The sequence below is a fragment of the Pezoporus flaviventris genome, unplaced genomic scaffold (genome assembly GCF_033815535.1).
Source record: "Pezoporus flaviventris isolate CSIRO_AGI_PZ_B2104156 unplaced genomic scaffold, CSIRO_AGI_Pfla_v1 ptg000036l, whole genome shotgun sequence".
NCBI lineage: Eukaryota > Metazoa > Chordata > Aves > Psittaciformes > Psittacidae > Pezoporus > Pezoporus flaviventris.
In genome coordinates, this window is record NW_026892584.1 from 2,184,428 (window position 1) to 2,208,495 (window position 24,068).

A 24,068-nucleotide genomic window follows, 5' to 3' on the forward strand; every position below is an offset into this window, starting at 1 on the left:
ATTCAGTGCTTCCAATGGAAAAGAAAATGGAAATTTGAAAGAAAAAGATGTTGTATAGATTTGTTGTAGAATTATATGAGTGACACAACTCCTATTAATCATTATAGCTAGTTCTGTGGAATTTTTTTTTTTCATCATATAACATCATAGGCATTGCATTATGGATGTCTCTATGTATTTATATATATTTACATATACATGTCTTTAGATATGAATGTGAAACTTAAATTTTGCTAAAGATCAATAGGTCTTTAAGCACTTCAGTGGTCTGTCCACATCTCCTGTGGCCCTTTAAAGTCATTTAATTCCACAAATTTCCCCACCAAAAGAAAGGCATTGAATGAAGCATTTGAGTAATTTTTTTTTTTTTCCTTGCCTGTAAGATTATGCCCTAAAGGAAATCAAAAGGATTTTGTTAAAACTTTACAGAAAATGCTGCTACATCATCATTATTATTATTATGTATTTTTTATTATTTTTATTATTCTGTATATTTTATTGTTTTCTTTATTCTGTATTGTCTTGAGCACTTTGGTACAGTATTGGCATACAGTTTATACAAGTGGTAAATCAGATGCTTCTTTCTTATTTATTTTAGTGTTCTCAAATGCTTCTTTACTATTTATTGTAACTTACTGGGCTTTCAAGGAGTATAACGGAATTTAGAGTTTGTCAACATGATTCATTTAAGCTGGTTGCTCTTCTGTAACATGGGGACTTCCTGCTGCTGGCTATACTTTGCAGAAGTAAATGGCAGTTTCTCTACATTGTTATTCATAGCATCATAACATACAAGATTAATGTGTGCCCTGGTGGCTTATTCATAAAAATATTCACAAATCTTGAAAGTTTCATACTTTCAGCTACTGCTGAACCCAGGACATTATCCACCCCTTATTCCATACCATTCATGTCATACTCAGATCCCACATTTTCAATATACCATCATTCTTACCTCACATATATACATATATATACATCAACACAGAGAGAGAGAGAGAGAGATCATTCCTTAGTGCATGGACCAATCCCTATAAAGCTGCTGAGTCCATCCAGTCCATGATGTTGGGCTCCATCTCTTGTTAACAGTCTTTCAGAGCAGGAGAAAGAGTGTCATGTAGTCAGTCTGCCAGGCCTCCCCATATTTGTACTTCAGCCATCGTCCTCCATACCAAAGAGGCTTTAACCACTTGGCTTGCTTAATTGCAGCACGTTTCACACTCATGAATAACCTGGGCAATAGTGTCTATTGCTAAGTCCACCCCTTGATCATGAGTCCATCTCTGTGTTACATCTCTGCCCTGATGGCCTGATTTGTCATGGGCCCACCAGGCTCAAAATAATTCACCCTTCTCTTCAGCAGTTTGTGCAGTTTGTCACTGGGGGCTCTGGACAGCTGCCTTCCATATCTGACTCTTCCAAAGCACTGGAGGGGCCCAGTGGACTAGATACTTGCCCATACTGTCCCACACACCCTGCCACTCATGACTGTCCAGCTTCTGGGAAAAGCTCTTGGTCCTCCTATATCGTCGTCTGATCCTAGACAAGACCCAAACCTGACTCCGCTTAACTTTTGAGATCAGACGAAATGGTCATGGATAAAGCCCGCTCTGAATGTGTGCCAACATGCTGATCCCCATCACAATCAGCAGGCAGGCCTCAAGGGTACCCAAAGGCCATTCAAAACCTTCAGAACTCTCAGTTGATGCTGCTGTACTTGTCACTGGGGCTGGTGTAGCTGCTGTGCTTGGAGTTGGAGTAGCTGCATTATCTGTTGTAGTCAGAGTTTGAGTAGCTGCTGTCCTTGTCACTAAGGTGTGTGGGAATGTCTCCCTCATAGGCTGACCACCCGAGGAGGGGAAAAAAGATGTGTAATTGCTAAACACTTCCATTGTATACCTCCCAGAGTATAGAGGTGGTAACCACACTGGGAATGCAAGCCAGATAAGTTTCATGATCAATGATTCTATTGTATTACAAGTCATTACCATAAAGTACAGTGAAAGAAGAACCTTAGCCCAAGGCCCCCAGCCCATAAACACTAACACAGCAAATGTAAGTAAGGTACAACATGCTGAAACTGTGAGATCAAGAGCAACAGATTTGAGAGTCAATAAATCAGCATTGTGACAAGTGACTATTAATCCAAAACAATGAATGCTTATCACAAATACGATTAGACACCCTCTGGTCAGATCTGTCATTATCTTAGCCCTTCGGGCCCACATTGGGTGCCAAAAGAATTGTTGTGGTTTAAACTCAGTCAGCCACACAGCCGCTCCCTCACTCCCCCCCCTCCTTCCTCCGCCCTGCTCCTGGAGGGATGGGGAGGAGAATCAAAAGAATGTAACTCCCATGAGTTGAGATAAGGACAGTCCAGTAACTAAGGTATAACACAAAACCACTGCTGCTACCATCAAGAATGATAATGATAAGGGAAATAACAAGGGAAGAGAATACAACACCTCAGCACCAACCGACTGATACCCAGCCTGACCTGAGCCCTTCCGGGTAACTGCCCCCAGTTTATATAGCGGGCATGACGTGCTGTGGTGTGGAATACTGCTTTGGCTAGTTTGGGTCAGGTGTCCTGTCTCTGTTTCCTCCTGGCTTCCCCTTCTCCCTGGCAGAGCATGAGACTCAGGAAGTCCTTGGTCAGAGTAAACATTACTGAGCAGCAACTAAAAACATCGGTGTTATCAGCGCTGTTCCCAGGCTGAAAGTCAAAAACACAGCATTGCAGCAGCTACTAAGAAGGAGAAAAATGACTGCTACTGCTGAACCCAGAACAATAACACACAGTTTGTCCAAAAGTTTCTACTAGAAAACATGGTTGTTCTTTATTCATTCTTCATCATTCATGTCTCTATTCAAACTTTACATTCTGCCAATGAGGGAACATACACAGTATGTGCCAAAAGTGTCTAGTCACTTCCTGTGACTAGATGAGAACTTAAATTCTTCAATAACCCCATAAACTACTATTTACCATCCCCTAAAAAAACTCAGGGTAAACATTTCCAAATTATTAATTAGTAACTCAGTTCACTTTGCAAGTGATCCTACAAGAAAAAGAAAAGCTTTAAGTACATCATATTATTTAGTCCAATCAGGTAATTAATCTGATTCTATTTAACCTGTCTTAACATAGCAGAAAGAGTAGATGGGTGGCAGTGTGCATTACAGCTCTTGAGTACAGCTGTGGGAACTGTAAGTCTTACAAAGCATCACTGCTCAGTTTTTACACTCTGAAGGACCTAACGGGACTGATGGTTGTAGGTGTTTGCAGTATAAATGTATACCTCCAAAATTCCTTTCAGCATATCACGTTTCCCTTTTAGCTAACAAGATATGAGTGTGTCTCAAATGCCAAATGGCTTTTATAAGATTTCATATTCATTTGCACCAGCTACATTCCAGTCCTACAAATGGAACACTCGAACTGATTCTGCATAACAGGATGAAATAGAGCTGTTTAAGCCATTTCCATGTCATGTTACACAGAGTACTTGACAGTCTGTAATGGTATCTTTAAAAATGGTGTTCTCTCTTCTGTTATTATTTATGCATTTTTTCCTGATTACAATATTTTTCACTGGATATTAGAAGACCAAACATATACAGTAATTTTGCATATTTTATCAGCTGTGCAAAGTATGTATTCAAAGAGAATATGGAAATAACCAAAAGAACCAAGTCTCAGATACAGGAACCTGGATGAATCTTATTACAGTTGTGTATACACAGTCGCAACAAATTTTATTTTCTACTATGCTTTGCTTGTGAAACAGAAGCTTTAGTTTTTACAAGAGGAACAACATAATTCTTTGTCAATAGGTACTACTGCAAGATGTCAGAAAGACAAATGCAAGTCCTTGAACACATGACTCCTCTCAACTGTATCTTTAAGAATCCCCACTCATTCAGCCAGATTAGTAGATATTTTTTGTTGCTTACAAACTCTAGCAGAATATTACATGTCAGATAAGTTGTCAAGGAAATTTGCATTAATGCAGACTAAATATATTAAGAGGAAATAGATGTGCAAATAAGAAATTATTCTTAGAACAAGTTTAATTTACTGTGTTACAGATGTTAGGCTTGATCATAGTGAGTATGCTTTTCAGTGTTGCGCTCACGTACAATTTTGGTTGCCAATAATAATCAATTCATACAATAATCAATTCATACAATAATCAATACAAACCAAACATACTGCTTCTATAACTTTTCTTCTTAATTACCAAATTATATATCACAACAATTGCTGTTGGAAAAATATGCTGAGCAAGCAATTCTCTATTGCTTATGCACTTTCTGTTATATTTTGTATGGCTATTTAGTAATTCTGATTTCATATTGAAATTGTGCTATGGAATGTGTGTACATTTAAACTAACTAATAATTACCTTGATGAAGACCTAAGATTATATTTCATTGATCCAGTTCATTTATGAAACTTAGTTGACTTTAAACAATACATTACACACATTTGTAACTCGAGCAACACAGATGAAGAGAAAGCACACACTGACAAACTGGAATTCATAACACTGTTTAGGAATAAAAATATAAGCAAGTCACTCAGAGGATCAGAACAGTGGCTTAATCAACACAAAAGCTTTATGTACCCTAAGGCCTACCTATAGAGAACACATAACTTGAAAAAAAAAAAAAAGTCACTAAAAGCTGGTAGCAGCTTCAAATTCCAATAAAACCCACTTACAGATATATTTTTAGGTCATGAAAATGTTTTTATTATATGAAACCCTGACACTGATCTCACTTAGGCCTGTTTTGTTAGCCCACATTCATAAATTTCAGGATCAGAGTAAAAGTTGGATTAATATGTGCAATAAGCCTAATAAAATTGCAGATTCAGCCCCTTGGTTTTCAGCTGCCTTACCTTAAAGAATTTCCCAGAAAGTTTTTAAACACAGTATTAAAGATAATTAACTGGTTCTGGAATATTTCAGAGAAGAATGTTATTAGCTGAGTCTCAGGAGTCTCTCAAAGACGCACCTTTCATCCTGAGCAAGTGCCAGCTATGTTAATTAAGAAAAAGTTGTGAAGCACAAATGAAACTACCCTGCAATATTAAGCTAAAACTGCTTCAGTAGGGACTTCAGATACTTCCTCCTAAGACTTCTCCTCTGGAAAGATAGGCTCTTAGGCTTCTGTTCTTACAATTATGGAGCTGAATTATGGCTAACCCTCCATAGATGCATTTGCATTAAAAAACAAACAGCGAGCGATTGCATCCATGGAGCCAACCACTTTATTACCCAAATAATTATATTACTGATCAGCAGTTCCTTTGATCAAATGTCCTGTCTATTCCTGGTTGATCAGGAATTCCCAGCTGGTTTTTCTTCTTCATATGTTTGTTCATATTTGCATCTTTTGAAGTCAGATTAATCCAAATAGTTTAGCCTTGTGCCTTTTAACTCTGTAACTCAAATTACACACCTGTAGACATGCATTTTTCTGCATTACCTATTGGTCTCTCCCATTGTTGGCTGATTCAGGTACTTGAGTTTGTATAATGTTTAACAATCCAAATAGTAACTTAATAAACACAAGAAGAAAAAAAATAATTCCTTATTTCATATATGAACAAAGCCACTACTGTTTTTTCTGTATTTCATATCTTTTTCTACTATATAATGTACAAAGTGCAGTTATATCTTAGTGCTTTATTGATATTTTTGTATTGTGATCTAAAAAAGTGTTACCCATTTAGTATCTTACCCCTAACAAAATAATTATTAGTCTATTTGAAGGCGGTCAAACAGTGAAATAGGTTGCTCACAGAGGCTGTGGGGTCTCCATATTTTGAGAAATTTTGTCTGGGCAAAGTCCCAGACAGTAGAGTACCAGGCTACTCTAAGGTGTCCTTGCTTAAGCAGGGTGTTGAACTAAATGACCTGTAGGGTCCCTTCCCCAGCAATTCTGTTTAATTGGGTAATCTGAAGACAAGAGTATTTAAATGCATATCATACAGTGTCTTTACATAAAGAGTTGGGCCTTACTTTTTTGTATAACAGATCTACTTTAAAATGTAAGTAAAAAATTTAAAAAAGATCCAGCTATGACTTCATAACCAAGCTGAGTCTTTTTGATAAAGCTGTCATAGAACTGATTGTAATAAAATCTGTCACAGAGAAAGGCCATGCTCATCTCTCCAGTCTGTGATAATAAGTGACGATGTGATCCACAGGCAGAAGATTCTGCATTGGTTTTAACCTTGTGATTGCTACCAAAAAATGAGCAAATGTACAAATTATGCTGACAGGCATGGGAGACTAATAAATTGAAAGTCAGTAGAGTAAAAAGGATTTGAACATGAAAACCTGGTCAAAAATTGATTAGTACATTAGAATATCTGTAAGACATGCCATGAGCAAGATATTCAGGGACCCTACGTGTCTGTGGCCTTACTGCAAGCCACAGCTGAGTACCTGAATTGTTATAACTGCATGGAAATAATTACGTCTTCCATGCCCTCTAACGATGAAGTCACAGTCTTCATAGACAAAAAATTAGATGAAGCTCACTAGTCTTGAGAGTGTTTGATCTGAGGTCACTCTTGAAGTTCTGTCTTCTTATCTTCTACCTCCTTTATTGGTATATGGAAACATGTAGCAGACGATGTGCTTGTAAAAATGAACTGTAAGTATATGCTATTATATTGATTGGTTTCTTTAACCTGTTTTAAAAGTGCATGTTTTTTACAGAAAGTTTAGATTTACTTTCTATGAACACATTATCCATTATCAACACACTGTAATACTGCCCAGGTATTCTGACATGGAAGAATTTGGGGGTTCAGGTCACGCTGCAGCCATGATCAAGAAACTGTATTTGCAAAACTCTGACTTGGATGCATATCTTAAGACAGTTGGCTGGCATTGTGGTTGCACCATGAAAGAGATCAATGCAAGTAGCTGTGGCACAGGGTCCTTCCTTGTGTTCATGAGATTCTTCAGTGCAGAGATTCAAGACCTCTTACCAATGCAAAGTAGGGACAGAGTAGATACAGTAGTTAGCCACTAATGGAACTGGCCAAATGCTACAAGTGAGCACAGATGATCATCAAAACCATGGCACACTGAATTTATATCTTTCTTTTTTTCAGTGCTACTGAAGAAAAAAACCCTGTTCCTTCTGAAATAATGCCTTTCCTCACTGGTCCCAAAGCCCATGCCTGCTTGTAAGCTGCTCAGCTTTGCCTGTAGTGCTTGCCTACACTTTGATTCACAGTTGTAGTTTAGACTTACATCAGATACTGCTCTGGAAAACACATTGCTCTAATTCTTGTGAAAGCAGAGTGAATTGAGAAGTAGCTGGATTTTTGAGGAACACTTTCTGTGCTGCAGAGCTCTGATTTTTGTGAGGACAAGCAAGTAAAGACTTATCCTGCTTTCATTACAAAGCAGAGAAAATCACTGGCATCAGATGAGTGCTGCTACCACATGGGAATACAGATAAACAGGCTTAGAAAAACTGAGACATATGGAAAGATGGGAGTAAAAGTTACAGAGAATACAGTATATAACAGTACAAAAGGCTAATGTAAAAGCAGCACCAGCGTGCAGCCAAAAATCTCTTCACTTGGGACTGCACTCACCTCAGCTATTCAAGAATCCTAAAATAGTTTGGGTTGGAAGGGACCTTAAATACAGATCACCTAGTTCCAACCCCCTGGCACGGGACATGCCCAGTTGCTGAAGATTGCCAGTGAGATGTGCAATATATGAAAAACACTGTCCAGTGAAAGTGTACAGTTTGGAGCAGTGCTCTTTAGCCCCACTGTCTTTCACAGAAGTAAGACAGGTAATATGATTGTCCCTTTCTACCCACAGAACTGAAAATTTCAAATGAAAATGGTTCCTAAGGAGTCAGAAAGAAGTAAAATCAAGATGATGAAGAGTAATCCCTTTTATTCTGTGACTTGGCAAGTTTTCTGAACTGTGTATTACCCAGCTTCTCTGAAAGTAAACTGTGAGATAAAGAGTTCTCAGTGTTATGTTATTAAACACAGAGGTATATTATTAAAGCCCTTCAAACTCTCCAAATGAAAAGTTCTCCATATTGTTCTCATGTATTTTATCTCAGGATGTCAGTTTTCTCAATGACCGTGTCCTCTGCTAAAGTTATTCTCAAGTTAGGGGACTGTACTGCTGGTCTACCTTTCAACTGGTTTCTCAACTTCACATAGTCTTGGCATTGGGCAGTCTCCAGTTCTTACCTTGCAATCTTCTGGCTGGTTTATGACAGCTTTCAGTTTCTCATTCTTTCAATGCTGGATCATTTACTTGAATCAGTTTTTTGAAAATGTGACCTTTTTGCAGACCTCTGACGTATTTCTTCCTTCTCCTCCAAGGAATCCAAGACAAATTGCTTCTTTCTGAAGGTCTTCTTTCACTACTGCATCCCAGTTCCTCTGCTTTTTAATCAGAGTGAGAGGTTGTGCTCTGTCTCTGCTGCCAGACTTGTTTACCAGTAAATATTCCAAAAATACCAAGAAGCACTATTCCACGTTCTCCCAGATTGCCTTTTATGCACAGGAGGAATTTCTTTAATTAATTTCAGCTCTGAAACTCTTCACTATAATTCAAAGCAGCTGCTGTTCTGTCCCCACTGTTGATGAGCTTTGTCTTCATATGTCTGGGAGAAGGACAGAAAGGGCCATGCTGGCTAAAATTGTTTTAAATTGGTTTTCAGCGTGCAAAATAAACCAGACAGCTCCTGGGTGAAACTGACTGTAGTTTCACTGCTGCCTCTGCAGACATTTAATCTCTCTGGCTGGTGAGGATGGGACTCACAGCAGAGACAGAAGGTATTGACTTTCCCACTTTTTTGAAAAATACTGTTTTCTTCCCCACCTCTCCCCACCCCCCTCCCAGCTGACTGAGGCGGTTTCATCTGAATTGTCATTCTTAAATAATTGTCCTAGTAGGAGCAGTACATTTCAACCTCATGCCATCCTTTGCAGATTTAGGCTAGAGAGATGCAGCCTGACATTCTGAGGCTCTACACACTGTGAAGGATTGCTTTGATCAGGTTGTGTTTGTAATTTGAGTCAGTAAAATAGAATTCTTACTAATTGTGTTTAAGGCATGATGCATTGTGTAATCCACAGAGAAACTCGTTTCAAAAGCACTTTAAAGGCAAATAAAAGACAAAATAAAAACAGCTGTTCCACTGAGTCATTTTCCCAATGTGCAACTTAAGCAAAACAGAGAAAAAGCCTCTCCCAGTTGTAAGTTACTTGTGTTGATATGATTATGAAGGAGGGTAATGCTAGTAATGTGGGGAAAAACTACAGAAAACTCATCTCCACATTTCTTTTTATACCAGAAGTTTGGAAACAGAAAACAAAAAACTAAACAACAAACCCTTTGGAGTAAAAAAAACAGAAAAATCTGTTTCTTAAGAGATACTGGTACCTAACTAAATTATAAATAGCAAGCCATGTATTGATAGTCCAGTATAATTTGCAAAGATAAGAATGAGTGGAAGATGAAAGGAAGGGAATTAAAATAATGAAACAAGATACTAAAAAAATCATGTCACATGTGCATATGTGCATATTTTCATGTGTTCGCGTATAATACAGTCTCTGGAAAAGAATGTTGTAAGATCTGGTAAAGGAAATGGAGGTAACTGCACTACATGAAAATAAAGACAAGACAAAATGTACAGCAGGCACTGCTTTTTCATCAGTAGAATTTTGAGTGAACGAGTGAACAGCCCTTTTCATCTTAGAATGGCCTTCAGCCCACACAGCTTTCAGAGAGAAAATGTAAACTAAGTTCTATCAAGATAAGCCTTGAAAATACAGAGCTGGAAGGAGTACAAAGATGTGACATGCATGTGTTTTTCTTGTTTCCAGATATCTCAATAAGCTTGCTCTCCTTAGTTGTCACAGCCTGTGGACTTGCTCTGTTTGGTGTCTCTCTGTTCGTATCTTGGAAGCTTTGTTGGATCCCTTGGCGAGAGCGTGGTCTGCCATTTGGGAGCAAAGACAACAAACAAGAATCGCTGAACTACACAGATACAGAGACCAATGACCATGACTACAGTGAGGATTATCTGGGACAGCCTACAGCCTATCCGGAGTCCTCCATGAAGATCAGCCACACCTCCCCTGATATTCCATTAGATGCTCAGGCAGGAACGAAGGAGAACTGTGTACAGAATGTGCGAATGCATCGTCAGGTCACTGAACCAACCTCTTCTGATCGGTCAGTAACTCTAGCTTCTCTCTGATATTAATGAATACAGGTGCAGTCAAAAGAGCACAGCTTGATTATCCAGTACACTGAATGTATAATTTTTTGGCACATTCTTTCTAAAATAAAATTGCACAAAAGTTATTCTTTGAGGTATGCAAACCTCTTAGGTTAAAAGGACAGGATCACAATACTATTCCACTCTTCTATCAACTACTATCTCATTTGTGCCTCTCCCTCAGAAGCTGGACAAGACAGAGCACTGTGTGGCTCTTAAAGCACCAGAACAGCCTAGATTTAGCTTGTAAAGCATATTCATTTGCACTCAGCACTGTTGCTGAATACTCAGTGATATGTCCTCAAAAATTTTACAAGAGCCAAAGGAGAAAAGTAGGGCAAGCTAATGCAGCACTTGGAAGTTAGAAATAGGATTAAAAATCATGACTGTGGGGGGAATAGTGACTGAACAAGAGTCAGTGGGGTCTCCAGGGCAACTGGAGAACCAGTACAGGAGGGAAGAGGAAAAAGAGAGGGTAAGTGTGTGTATAGGGGCAAGTGATGAAAGAATTATATTTCACACAGTAAGAAAAAGGATCAGCATGTGAAGAGACAGTAGATGTCTTGAGTCAAAGCAGATGTACTTCAGCTGGAAAGGTACAGCACTAGCCCTAATGCTCTTTACTAGCCTCCTTCATGGACATCTAAGAAAGCAAATTTAGCCAAGACTTGTGCCTGCAGGCACACCTGAACATGGGAATGATGACAACAGCCAGTTCAATAATTGCCAGTTGTCCAAAACATGTCTCAGAAAGAATTTGAGAAGTCCACAGAACATTGTTAATGTTACATAGTAGAAGATCCAGGTGCCCTTCCTCCTTAGATTAGCATAAGAATGACTTCGGCTTATACTGTTGTAGGAATCTATGGGGAGGTCAAAGCCACAATTACGGGTACTGAAGCACGACCCTGCCACACATAAGATTGAATTCCAGCTAAGGACTTATAGCCCACAAGTACAGTACAGGACTAGTGCTGCTGTTTTCAGACTGCTGGGAAATACATATGTAAGACTCATTAGCAACAGAAGATTCATATCTGACATCCTAACATCAAGAGCTCTCGTGTGTCTTTGATACTGTGAAAGTATTGTGCCAGATACAGACTTCCTCTGCTACAACAGGGCAGCAATTCTGATACTTAATCAAATGACAAATGCAGAGTATCACCACAGCATAGTCGTCTCACAAGGAGTAGCAGCAATCCCAGTCTATAAAAGAGCTTGCCTTAGTATCCTCAGTGCATGCACAATGTCTTCACTCTTGTCAATCTCTGCAGACCTTGCTTCTGGCAGCTGTTTCCAGTCTGGCTCTCTCCAGCAGGTTTTTATTCCACTGGCTCTCTGCCCACAAGGGCATGACTTGTCCAAGTCCCACCCCTACCCTATATCATTTCCTGATACAGGCTTTGCACTTTAGTCCTCTCTTTCATTGCCTGTTACTTTTGATCAGGTCTTCTCCAAAAGACTCTTTCACTGATCAGGAGGGGCCGATCTACCTTGCACTGTGTACTTTGTTCAGCTTTGTCTCTGCTGCTTTCCTTCGTAACTGAGTGGTTGTGGCTTTCCTCTGTGGCCACAGAGACCAGGCACCAGCCCCACCACAGTCCTTGCTAAACTATCTCTCCAGCCTTTCTCCCTTCATTTTATTCCTCCCACTTTGGTGAGGAGCATAAGAGTTAAATAATAAAAATCTTTTTTTGTAACATAATAATATTTTATCCTGAAACGACTATTATATAGCTATAAAGTTATGTACTTATTATACAAGAAAAAATAGTATATAAGAGGCTGTTCCTGTTTTAAGCATGCATAAACACATATTCACAAGGAATGAATGAACAGTGATAGCAGAGGAACTATTGCTGATTATATTCAATATAAATAGCTTCGGACTAATCCTGTGCTAGCATTTTCCACATGCTCTTTATATGTACAACCACAGCTCATGGTACTCCAAGACTCTGGATGATTGCTGCATATGAATAGGAAAAAAAGTGGAATCCAACTCATACAAGGTTAGAATTTTACCTAATCCAGTTTTCACATCCCACTACCCTGACAGGGTTTGCAAATTTGATTTCTGTTACTATCTCATGAAGTGGAAATTTCAATCACAGTAACTGAGTGACTCCAGGTAATAAATTTCACTGGACCGAAGCTAAAAGCAACTTTTCTCTCCTCAGAGTAATGAAACTAAAGGAGCTTTTCAGCCAAAGTACTACAGAGTTTATTATATCAGGTATGAGAGGAAAAACAAAACAATTGTTGAGGAGGTCAACAAACCATTTCAGACCAGAACAGCCCACTTGTAAATGTAGTCACAGTAATTAAGTAACTAAGTAACTAAAATGCAGAGGTGTTAGGAAGTTTCCTCCTTTGTCCAGCTTTGCCTTAGAACCAGAAATCAGCAAGCTCAGCTGGCAAAATAGGCCATATCCTACTCCATTTACATAATGTAACTCATTTCACTGGCAGTAATCCAAAGACCTCAGTTGAAAATGGTGACAAGAACATCTACAGTTCTTATATCACATTATACTTGCCAGTAAGGCAGATCCTTTGGATTTGCAATGGCTGTGAATTTGCCTTTGTCACTTTCTTCAGCCATGTTTGGAGCGTACATACCACTAGGTTGAGACAGAGGAACAAAAAATTATATGATATGAGCAGTCTAATGCTCAAGGTGAGCTCTCACAACTGTTGGGTATCATGGTTTATCACTTTATGCCAGTAAAAATCTGACCCCATTGTACATGACAAAAATATGTCAAATGAGAACAGTATCTTTCGTATATGTGCACAGATTCTCATCGTATTCAACACAATCTGTTTCAATTCTTTCATTTCCACTTAAGGCATAATTCAATCCGAAGACAGCTCAACCTCTCCAACCCCGACTTCAACATCCAGCAGGTTCAGAAACAGGAGCAGCTGACAGGGATCGGCCGCATTAAGCCAGAGCTGTATAAACAAAGATCAGTGGACACAGACGATGGCCGGAGGAGTAACAGCAAGGCATGTGGAAAACTGAACTTTATTCTGAAATATGATTGCGATTTAGAGCAGTTAATAGTGAAGATACACAAGGCCATCAACCTGCCAGCAAAGGACTTCTCTGGAACTTCAGATCCATATGTGAAGATATATCTGCTTCCTGATAGGAAAACAAAACACCAGACTAAAGTGCACAGAAAGACCCTAAATCCAGTATTTGATGAAGTTTTTTTATTTACAGTCCCATACAATGATCTGAATGCAAGGAAGCTCCATTTCTCAGTGTATGACTTTGACAGATTCTCCAGGCATGACTTGATTGGCCAAGTGGTAGTGGATAATTTTTTAGATTTGGCAGATTTTCCCAGGGAATGTAATATTTGGAAGGATATCGAATATGTCACCAATGTAAGTATTACAATTTTCTTTTTTTGAAAATTTTTGTTTCTGATTTTATTTCCTTAATCTGATAGTAACTGAAATTGATACATTTGTGAAGGAAACTATTCTCTCTTTTTCTGAAGCTTTGACCTTAATCCAAGGAAATTGATGGTACATTTTCAGTCTTCATTTCTGATTCTTTGGATATATTAAAGAATGTCTTATGTAGGAGGTAGTGGATTTAGTCACTGTCCTGCTGATGAGATAGAAAAGCTGGAGAATGTTTTCCTCTTAATCATACTTAATCTAAAACTTACTTAAGGAAATACCGCTTCTCTTATTTTGCCTGTCTTTCTGTGTTTTGCTTGAGTCACCACATAAATTACAGCATACTAATCAGCCAGAAGTGGAGATCCAAAAGTTCTTCTGTGGTGCTCTTCAGTCCTTCAGAAGCCTATATTCTCATAAAGCAAGATACCACCACTCTATAAACCAGGGAAATAGAGTTCAGACTGTGCTGTTCCATGAAAGCAATGAAAAACACTGAAGTAGTTTAACTCTTTGTTTTGTATCTTTGTTACATAGGGAAACGGGAAACTTAGAAGTCCGTATTTCTGCTATCCCAAAGTCTCTGTTATCAAATTCTATGCACAAATCCAATTAGTGATTAGGTACAAACCCACAAAAATTACTTTTTGGAAAAGAAAGAGCTTTCTTCTCAAAGCATGAGCCAACCTCCTTGTAATGCTCTTAGAAGTTAATCACACTCATCCTATGGAGATCAGACCTTCAGTGAGAATGATACGTTACAGAAATCCTCAAAGGTACTATTGCCAAAATTCAGTAAATATTTCATTTGCTATGTCAATCTATACTCAAATTTAGCGCACATTTTAGAGTCAAATAAACCAAACATCATTAACAGTAAGATCAAAGTGTGAGTTTGTTAGACCTCAGTTCAGGAAAGCATTTAAGCATATGCTTAGCTGAGTGTAAGTAGCTGTTGAAAAGTAAAGGGTGTTCTGAGCCAAATAACTTTCCTGTATTCAGACCCTCATTTTACAACCTCTATGGTCTGGTAGCACACCCATATTACTGACCAAGTTGATTAAATCCATCTTTTTGTTTGGAATTTCTGTTTGAAAATTTATATTGTCCTTGTTTTAAGGTGACTTCTCAGTGTTCTTAGTCAGTGTTACCTATATTCCTGTGTCAAATGTGCTGTGCACCCACTGCACAATCCTCTTCCACGCTAGGATGGAACTGCAGTAGCAGCAGTGCTAGCAATTCCCTCACTCAAGGTACAGGCAGGGTCATGGACACTCAGCGTCACAGGAGGATGAACCCGGCTTTTCTATGAAAAGTTACTGCTCTTCAACTGCAAGGGAAAAGTAAGAAAATGACAGAGGAGATGACAGTCATTCTAAGTGAAAGCCTGTCTTCATACAGCATTACGTGTCCCAAGCTCAACTTCAGTTTTAAAATCAGCTAAAAGTTGAATGCACATGCACACTGGAGTTACTTTGATACGTACTAGGCCTTTTTCCATGCTTTAATTTGGGCAAGAGTGTCTCTGGTATTTTCTTTTTAATCACATCCCCTTACAAAGTTCAGAAGCAATGCAGCATATAGTTTGTAATCAGATTTCCTATAATCTCTGAAATTAAATTCAGGACTGAAGTGATTATTAATTCTGATGAATATTAATTCCTGTGTGAAGTGTAACCCTGTTAACCAAACAACACAGGACCTGCCATCTAGACTCATCACTGGGTTTTCAGCTAACAGAGACCTTTTCAAAGCAAATGATGCATAGTACTTAGGAGACACAATCCAATTTTGGCTAATGTGAGTTCTGAGATAAAAGTATCAGATAAATGAATGTATGGAGTATTCCGCTTACTAATTAACATTTTCAAAATTTCAAAGGTTAGAACTTACTCCATGAAGTTATGAGAAACCCTCCAAGCATCATTTAAGAAACCAAGTTTCAGCACTTTTTCCTGTCTGTGTAGCTTAGATATCTTGCAGACTGACAGCAGAAGCTGAACCCTACGGGCTACTCAGTGAAGCTGCTGAAGTGAAAACTCCTGTGGCTGCACTTCAAACCAGGCCAGCAAGCAATAGTAATGAGCCTCTGAAATAAATCTCAGCAAAGTTTAGAGCGCTGTTGGGCTGTTTATAATTGCAAACAGAAACTGTATCAACTGTAGCAAGTGTTCAATAACTTTATATTTGAATGTCTTGTTTTAAATAGTATTTACAGAACAGACCAATGATGGGCAAACTTACCGAAGGAAATTCACTTGATGTAGATCAACAAAGAGTGCAGCACAGGAGGTATAAACCAAGGAAACACACTAGAAAAAGGGAAGGTTCATACAACTACACATGACAAGTTTTGTCATACTCCTGAAGAGCACGTTCATTTTAATTTCTTGTTCATCTTATTACACTGCATAACCAGGAATCCCAGAGGGCTTTATTTTACATTCCCCATTTTATTATGCTCTAATCCAATTTGATACAGTAATATAAAATAATGTATTGAATCCTTTGCAGAGCAAAATAACCTACTTCAGGAGAGCACTGCGGCTATGCCTGTCATGTCAGCTTTACTGCAAACAATGCCATTCAATTGTCCTGTTATGCCATATGTTTTCTTCTGTTTTCTAATAAGACTGAAAGATTTTTTTTATCCAAAACCAAGAGGTTTGATTCTTTGGACTATAACATCTGCTGCTATCCCAGAGTTTGAAATTCTTTCATAACACAGACAAGCATTAGCATAAACTTTCTACATGCTCAAAAGCAATCTGCCCCCAAACACAAATCTCTAATATAAAAATGATTGTTCTTCTAATCCCAGGTCGTCTGTGCATAAAATCTCTTTCCTATAACACTAGCACTTTTTCCAAGCAGAAAAAAGCAGCAGTGGGCTGTTTAATGGAGGAAATAATTAAGTGGATCAACCTTAGATGAACATGAAATGAACTAGATAAGCTTTTTGTGTATTTACCAGACAGATTACACTAGTTTCTGGCTCACCAAGGAAAAAGATATATGTCATTTTTAGGCTGGGTTCCAGCAGTTGGCATGTTTTGCTTAGTAGCTTCTTAAACATGTTCAGGGTTTGGGGTGTTGGGGTTTTCTTGTTTGTTTCTGTAATGTTCATAGATTGATTGCATTTTTTTGAAAAGAGTTGTTAATATTTCCTTGGTTGCTGTCTTTAAACTCAGATGTGATCAGGCAAAAATACATGGCTTGTGAAAGACAGGTTGTTGTCACATGGTCCTTTTCAGGTAAAAGAGAACTTTCTCTTTAAGGAGATGATAGGTATCCACTTGCATAACTTGCTGTGCACCCAGAAAGGAAAATACTTTCTCAAGAATTGCTAGTTAAACACCAGCAGGCAGCTATAGAGAGAAGGATTACTGGAAATCTGGTTCTGGTTAATACTGGCTGTTTGGATTCTCAAAATGCTTGCCATTTGTCACTTGCTAAGCAAGCAGTCTTTCTAGATGAGTATTGAAAAGTAGCCTTCACTTAGAGCAAGGTGATAATCAGAGTAAAGAACAACGCACATTTCTATTCATACCTGGGCCAGCATTTTCAAAAATGGCTACTCATTTTTGGAGGCAAATTTGGTGCTTTCGTCTTACAGTATATACAGCTTTTGAAACTTATGCTATCTTTTCACATATAGTTATACTTGAGATCTAAGCATGGTACAATGAAAACTGTTCTTTTCCCGAGTGTCTAAACTTATATATATGCTTTAAAAAAAAAAAATCATCTCAATTTCATAACACACCATTGGCACCATTTTCTCATCTCACCCTAAGGTTGTACAGCCTGGACTAACCTGTTTTCGTGACTCTTTCAATTACATTCTAAAGGGATATTTACAACAGGATTTGCAGTGATTATGCACCTAATAGTCTATAAATTGTAACTACCATATTGACTCCTACCATTTATCCTTGTTGTGTGATTCCTTTGAGGCCCTTTGCTGTATCCACCTCCTGTAAAGGTGTGAAGTAAATTGAAACTGATAAAGGTAAAATCAGTTGCTCAGATTCAAACCATGGTTTACTCTTTATTTGCCAACAATTGGAAAGGACAACAGAAAGAAAGGATTCAAAAGGTTACTTTGTTTTGAAGTACTTCTGCTTTTGTGTTTAGGTGAACATTTAAGAATGCAGCATCCAGCCCCCAAAATTAAGAGATCATATATGATTATATGATAATATATTCATATAGTCATTCAATATGATAATATATTTCACTCACAAAAGGAGAGTGAAAGTATAGAAGGAAAATATTTCTGAGAGAAAGAGAGATTACAGAAAGACAATGCTGGGTAATACACATAGAATTTGAGAAGTAACATGTCACAGACTTTGGAGAATGTTATGGTTTGCTGAATATCCAGAAGATAGTTATGGATAGTTTAAAACTATAAAGATGCATAAGCTCTGACGTCCAGAAAGAGCAAGCATGTGCTTGAAGTTGCAAAGCCAAGAGATTGATTGCATCTGTTTTTAAGAATCTTCAAGCTCTTTTAGGGTATATGTAGTGGTCAGGAATACTATAGTGTGTCAGATCATGATGAATTCCTTTCACGCAGAACAATGAAGAAAACCATATTTTATTATTTTTTTTTTTTGTTACGTATTTAAGTTGTGTGTTGGCATACAAGATAGTGTTTTGACAAAGAGAGAATTAGAAAGTAGGATGGCTCTAAGTATTTGAAATTCTGCATTCTAGAAATGTTAATTGTTCACTGCTGTTATTATCAAGTTTGCCCAAGAAAGAAAGATTTGAGAATTTGTATTTTTAGGCATTTATGTTGTATAACTGAGATGCAGCTGGAATCATAACATTACCAGAAGGAAGTTTCAAGTTCCCTGTTTCAGATATGTTAATGCCAACCACAGTATGTGTGGAAGAGAGACAAAAAGAGTTTACATTATTTCAGTGGGTTGTTTATGGAAAGCATGATAAAAGTCTAAAACACTGAAACCTGACCAAACCTACCAGATTTTTTGAGTTCAAAGCTATTAAAAAAAAAAAAAAATTCTCAAAGGTTGCATTGCTCAGGAGCATTCCTGCTAAGAGGCTGTGAACTGTTTAATGTGTGCCAAATGCACATGCATAGGTGCAGGTCATAATACTTAGGGCTTATACCCTCAAAACTTCCTTCTTTGAAAGAAGTAGGTAAATACTGTCCCTAATACATGGGCAGTGGAACAGATGTGGACAAAAAGGATGTGACTTGCTCAAGACATGACACGACGAAATAGCAGAAATGAGACCGGGTCCAGAATCTGTAGATTCCTGGCACCAGCTTTAATCAACTCTATGTAGCACAGCTTATGTTCTTTGACAGATACTGTAGCTGGCAGTAAGTCAACAAAGTCCACCTACTCTGATTTTAAAAAATGTTCAGCTTGTCAAGATGTTTTAGCTAGTATTTCTAAAATTCCTCTTCTGGCAAGTTGCTGGGTGTGGAAGAGCAGTGGCATTAAGCAAGATCTCAGGAAAGCATTTGAAGTGTTTACGATGGTTATCAAAAATTCTTGAGTCAACAGTTTGAGAAGGAACAGAATCAAACCAAATCTGTCTCTTTATGAAACCTGATCCAATCCATCCATGTTATGTGCCATATCTACTTTTCTGCACTATAGCAGTAAATGGGAAACACTAGTTGATTTTTTTGTTTTGTTTTTTTTTATTTTTTTTTGTAATACAGAAATCAGATCCAGTATTAATCTGCTGTTCCAATGTGTAAAACAATTAGCCTTTGGCATCAGGGAGGCAATCAGTTGTTGATGTGGACAAGTACCTGTTTAATTGATTTGCAAATACGAGTCTCTCTGGAAGAGATAGAATTGCAAACCTATTAGTCTTGCCCACAGTAAAGCATGCCAAAAGCTTAAGGAACAACAACAATTATTTAATGGCTAGCCAAAGTAAGGCAGTAAACACAAGAGGTAAGATTCACCTCACTGAAATTTTAGATTTATTTAAAGAACCCCAAAACCAAAAACCACAATCAAACCCTGAAGTACCCAAAATGGTACAAGAATCATAATTGACTTCAGGGGGTAGATCAGCAGACATTCATCTTCTCCTAAGTCACGAAGGTCACTCTTTGTTTCATGATTTTTCCTGAATCTTCTTACTTAATCAAATGTACAGAAAAAATAAAAGTCCACTTATAATGAATCATTTCACAGCCAGAAGGTGATAAAAAGTTACAGATTTTTAATCCTTCAGATTTCTAAGGATCACCACGGTAAGGATAAAAAAGCAATTAATTAGCCTTCAGCATCAGTACAACAGGTACAGTGGTCATCATACAACTGCTGGTTTTCCTACGCTTTTGCATTATTTAATAATCACATATTTAAATGAGTTCATTTCAAAACTGGGATTTTCCATTTGTCTTTCTGTGGTTTCTTTTTTAATCTAATGATTTTGCTAATTACTTTGTAGAGAAGATTTGTCAGAAATGACATGCATTTCAGTGATGAGGAGAGCACTCTGCCTGGCTAACCAAAGGGCAGACACAATTATGTACACTTTATATAGGGTAAAGATAAAATATTGACGTGTTTTCAGAAAATTTAAAGACGCAGATGCCTATTTATGTTTGGAGCAACAGTGAAAGTGATATTCAGTAAAACTGGGAAGGGTCTGAAGTAAAAAGAAGTCAAATGCCTTGAAGACATATGGTATGGGAGGGAGCTAAGCTGGTCCCCGTGAGTGGCACAAGCACTACCAAGCTTGGCTCTGAAACCAATGGAGTCTATTCAGTGCAAGTGATTACCCAACAGCCTTGTAGCTCCACAGGCATGCATGGTCAGAACCAGGATGAGTCTTGTAATATCACTGAAGCCTCAGCTAACATTTATTGGGGGTTTTGGGACTAGTTTAAGAAAATGCTAATTCAGAGACTTGTTTATATGTGTTTGTACCACTGGAAGTTCGCAGAACCCGGGAGTATGGCCATCAGAATTTACAAGTGAGCTTTTTCGATCTGGATATTTCTCTGCAAAAAGCATACAAATAAACAAACCAACAAAAGAGGCAAAGTCAAAACTAAAGCCCACAAAAAAACACCAAACAAACATTTAGCAGAAATGGGACCATTTCAGTTAAAGAATTTTAAAGTTTTGGTGTTTTTTTTTAAGTCAGGATTTTGAGAAATTTCAGAATAAGGTGTTTTGAGTTCTCATTTGAGATTTTCTTCTACTGCAATATTTTAAAATTTTGAAGGCTGAAATAGGAATGAAATGTCCTGTTTTCTGTCAAAGCAAAAGGTTTCAAGTCAAGTGAGGCATATTGTGCCTCTAAATGGACATAGCTCAAAATTCCTTATGAAATTAAAAGTCTGGTTTCTACACTGATTCTTCCCCTGCCCATGATATTCTTGAGCTCTCTCTTTTGTCTTTGTATTCTACTTGTTTCCCTGGGGCAACAACCGCAAAACAGCAATAGTGTACAAAGGATACTTTCATGTATACATTAGCCTCATGCTAAAAACAGTTAGATCCAATCCCAAATTCATATTTTTCTATATGTAGAATCTGTAACTATCCCTGTTCTACACATTATTCTTCTCCTTTCTTCTCACTCTCTTCTGCTAATTCTTTTTCTCAAGAAACCTCTCTCTAACCAAGCCTCTCAGGGGTAGCCTTCAGTGAAATAGCTCACAGTAACATACATGCTGCATATAAAACGAAGCCAAAATGTGATCCTGGTCAACCAAGCCTGTCGCTCAGTTATACCATCCAAAATTGTTTAGTGGGAGCTGCAAACACAGACAAAAAAATATCTCTAGCATTTTACAATTCATAGGCATCAATTCTTCCAGCTGAGCAAAGAGCACTTGCACAGCATTTAGGCTAAAATAGCTGTATTAAGGTAATCTTGGCTGTAACCATTCTGCACATAATTCAAGATTGAAAGGCCACAGCCTTTTTTCTACAGAGTTATACAACTTTCAATTGAAACATGTATTTATCCAGGCAAGGAAAAAATCACTTCAAACATGCATTTAATTATTGAACAGTTTGAGGAATGCTTACTTTGTCTTTTTTTTTTTTCCTATCAGAGGTCATAGAAAGCATTTTGAGAGCTTGTGCATTCATCCAAATTTCTGAAAAATCCTACTCTTTAAATTTAGTTTTAATATTTGAAGCCAAACTTGAAAGCATTCTTCCCTCTGAACATACTGTGCTTATGTGAAAAGCCTCAAGCCGTTTTTAGTCTTTAATCCCCACAAGATATCACAGCCATCAGGCCTCTTTCTCCACCAAACAGTATTTCAGAGTTTTACAGTTTTCCTCTGTGTACAGTCTGTTTACTCAGTTCTCATGTTATTTTCCATGGTCTTATATTTAAGCAGTAAGTGGGCTTTTTTGTTATTGTGTATTGTTTACTTAGGGATTAACTGTAACTGTGCTCCAAATTCTTACCAATACACAGTGGATATTTCTTCAGGGGATAGCCTACCTACTTGGGAAGCACCATACTTGACATGCTGGCATCCCAGCACAGCCCAAAATATGTAATTGCTTGGGTACAGTCTTGACTTCACCTTTTCTAGTACACCAGTGTCCCAGGTAAATAAGTAGAAAAGGAAATGCCGCTACAAACAGGCTCTTCTTCTCATTAAAGATTTGTCTGTCCCCATTCAGACTCTTGTTAGAGGATGTAACCTGTCTTATATTTAACCAATGAGGATTACAGGATCTTTCCGGAGTCCTGTTGGAGAGGACAAAACATTGTCTGCACAGAAGGAAGGAATTACTGGATCATAACTGTAGTGATTCAGAGGCATGGGTTTTGTGCTTACAGGCTAAATTCTAGTGCTTGTTGAAACTAAGATTAGGTTATACGATTTGCTAAATAATCACACTCTTCAGACCTCCCCACTGCCTTTGTCACTGGTAAACATTAGAAGTTACAGCTGACTGGTGCCCACAGTATGGCCTGTATATGTATCTATAGCTTTTCTAGCATCTCTCCTAGTTTAGGAGACTTTTAGCAGCAAATTGTATAGTTTGAAAGAAATAAAAGATTAAACAACTGAATGGACATAAATGAGAGTCGAAACTTTAAAAGACACACACTACATTTTGCTAAGATAAGATCAGCAAGTACACTTCCAGATACTGTAGAGGCCCTAATTGTCCCTGGGAGGCCTCAGAGATGTACATGACAGCTTTTATCTCTTCACTCCCCAACCTTTCACAACATTAGGGCCACTTTTGACACTCTGTAGAGAACCTTGCTCAGATTATTGAAGGAAGATACATAGCTATGCTCTTCATTCTTTCACTTTGTAAAAAAAATAGGTCACTTGGCAGACAAACTGTCTGAGGGAGGAGGATCAGAAAGGCATCACTCTTCTTCCATGGTGAGCTATTTTTCTGAGAGCAGAGCCAAAGGAACAATGGCAAAACTGACTAAAAGCTTTTTCATCAAGATTTATTAATTCCAAATTTACTACATTTTCACAGAAGAGATCTTAATTTTAACTTACTATTTAACTGATTTTTCCTCTAATTTTCCTCTAATTTCCTCTCATGATTTCTCTAATCATTCAGGAAGATGTGTCTGTATCAGAAGCAATATACAAAGTATGTTTCCTGGAAAAATCCAACAGGCCACTACCACATCCCTCTGTGTTTGCCTGGGTAGGATTAAATGACAATCACATGCAAACCTTTGCATTCTGCACCAGTCCTCATAAACAGGGACAGACAATTTGCAATGCACACTCAAATTCTAGAATTATGGGTATGATGACTTCAATAGTTAGTCTCACTAAAGTCACTGGAAGTATTCCCAAGGTAAATGAAGCATACAGTTGTTTGCAGTGTCTGAGCCTTCCTATGGCTCCTTAGCAGAGAATTAGAATGAGTATTTCACACCATGTACTTGGTGAAGTGACAGGCTTAAACGACAAGACTCCATTAGCAACGTCTGTGGTATCGTGACATTTGAGATGTGTATAGCTACATGTTTCTGGCACTTCATTGCTTGATTAAACACCTTGCTCTATTTACTCAAGAAAACAGTAGTTACAAGCTACATCTTACCTTAGTGAATGCTTAATCATTCACTACTTCTTTCATCAGAAAAACTCAAAATTAAAGCTACATACACCATCTGGAAGAAGATGACATCTTGCTTGCGATGGGCAGGGAAGCAGAAAACAGCTGACAGCTGGAGGGTTTCACAGTTGATTATATGAACTATCGGGATAAAATTCCCCACTCAGATTCTTGTGCCAAATCTGGCGTCTTAGAAATAAGAGTTTATTGCAACATCAGAAAACCTTGCTTGTCAAGTAACCAAGTACTAACAGCCACAGTGCAAGT

At 38.0% G+C, this 24,068-nt stretch overlaps 1 protein-coding gene across 3 annotated transcripts in view; it reads left to right on the forward strand.

Annotated features, from left to right (window-relative positions):
- Positions 1 to 24,068, forward strand: part of LOC133274081 (synaptotagmin-9) — a 71,590-nt gene that overhangs the window by 22,872 nt on the left and 24,650 nt on the right. For all 3 annotated transcript variants that reach the window (XM_061462863.1, XM_061462864.1, XM_061462865.1), the window contains exons 2-3: positions 9,899 to 10,250; positions 13,152 to 13,698. In XM_061462863.1, the coding sequence (XP_061318847.1) occupies positions 9,899 to 10,250; positions 13,152 to 13,698 (899 nt within the window). The remainder of the gene's footprint in view (positions 1 to 9,898; positions 10,251 to 13,151; positions 13,699 to 24,068) is intronic.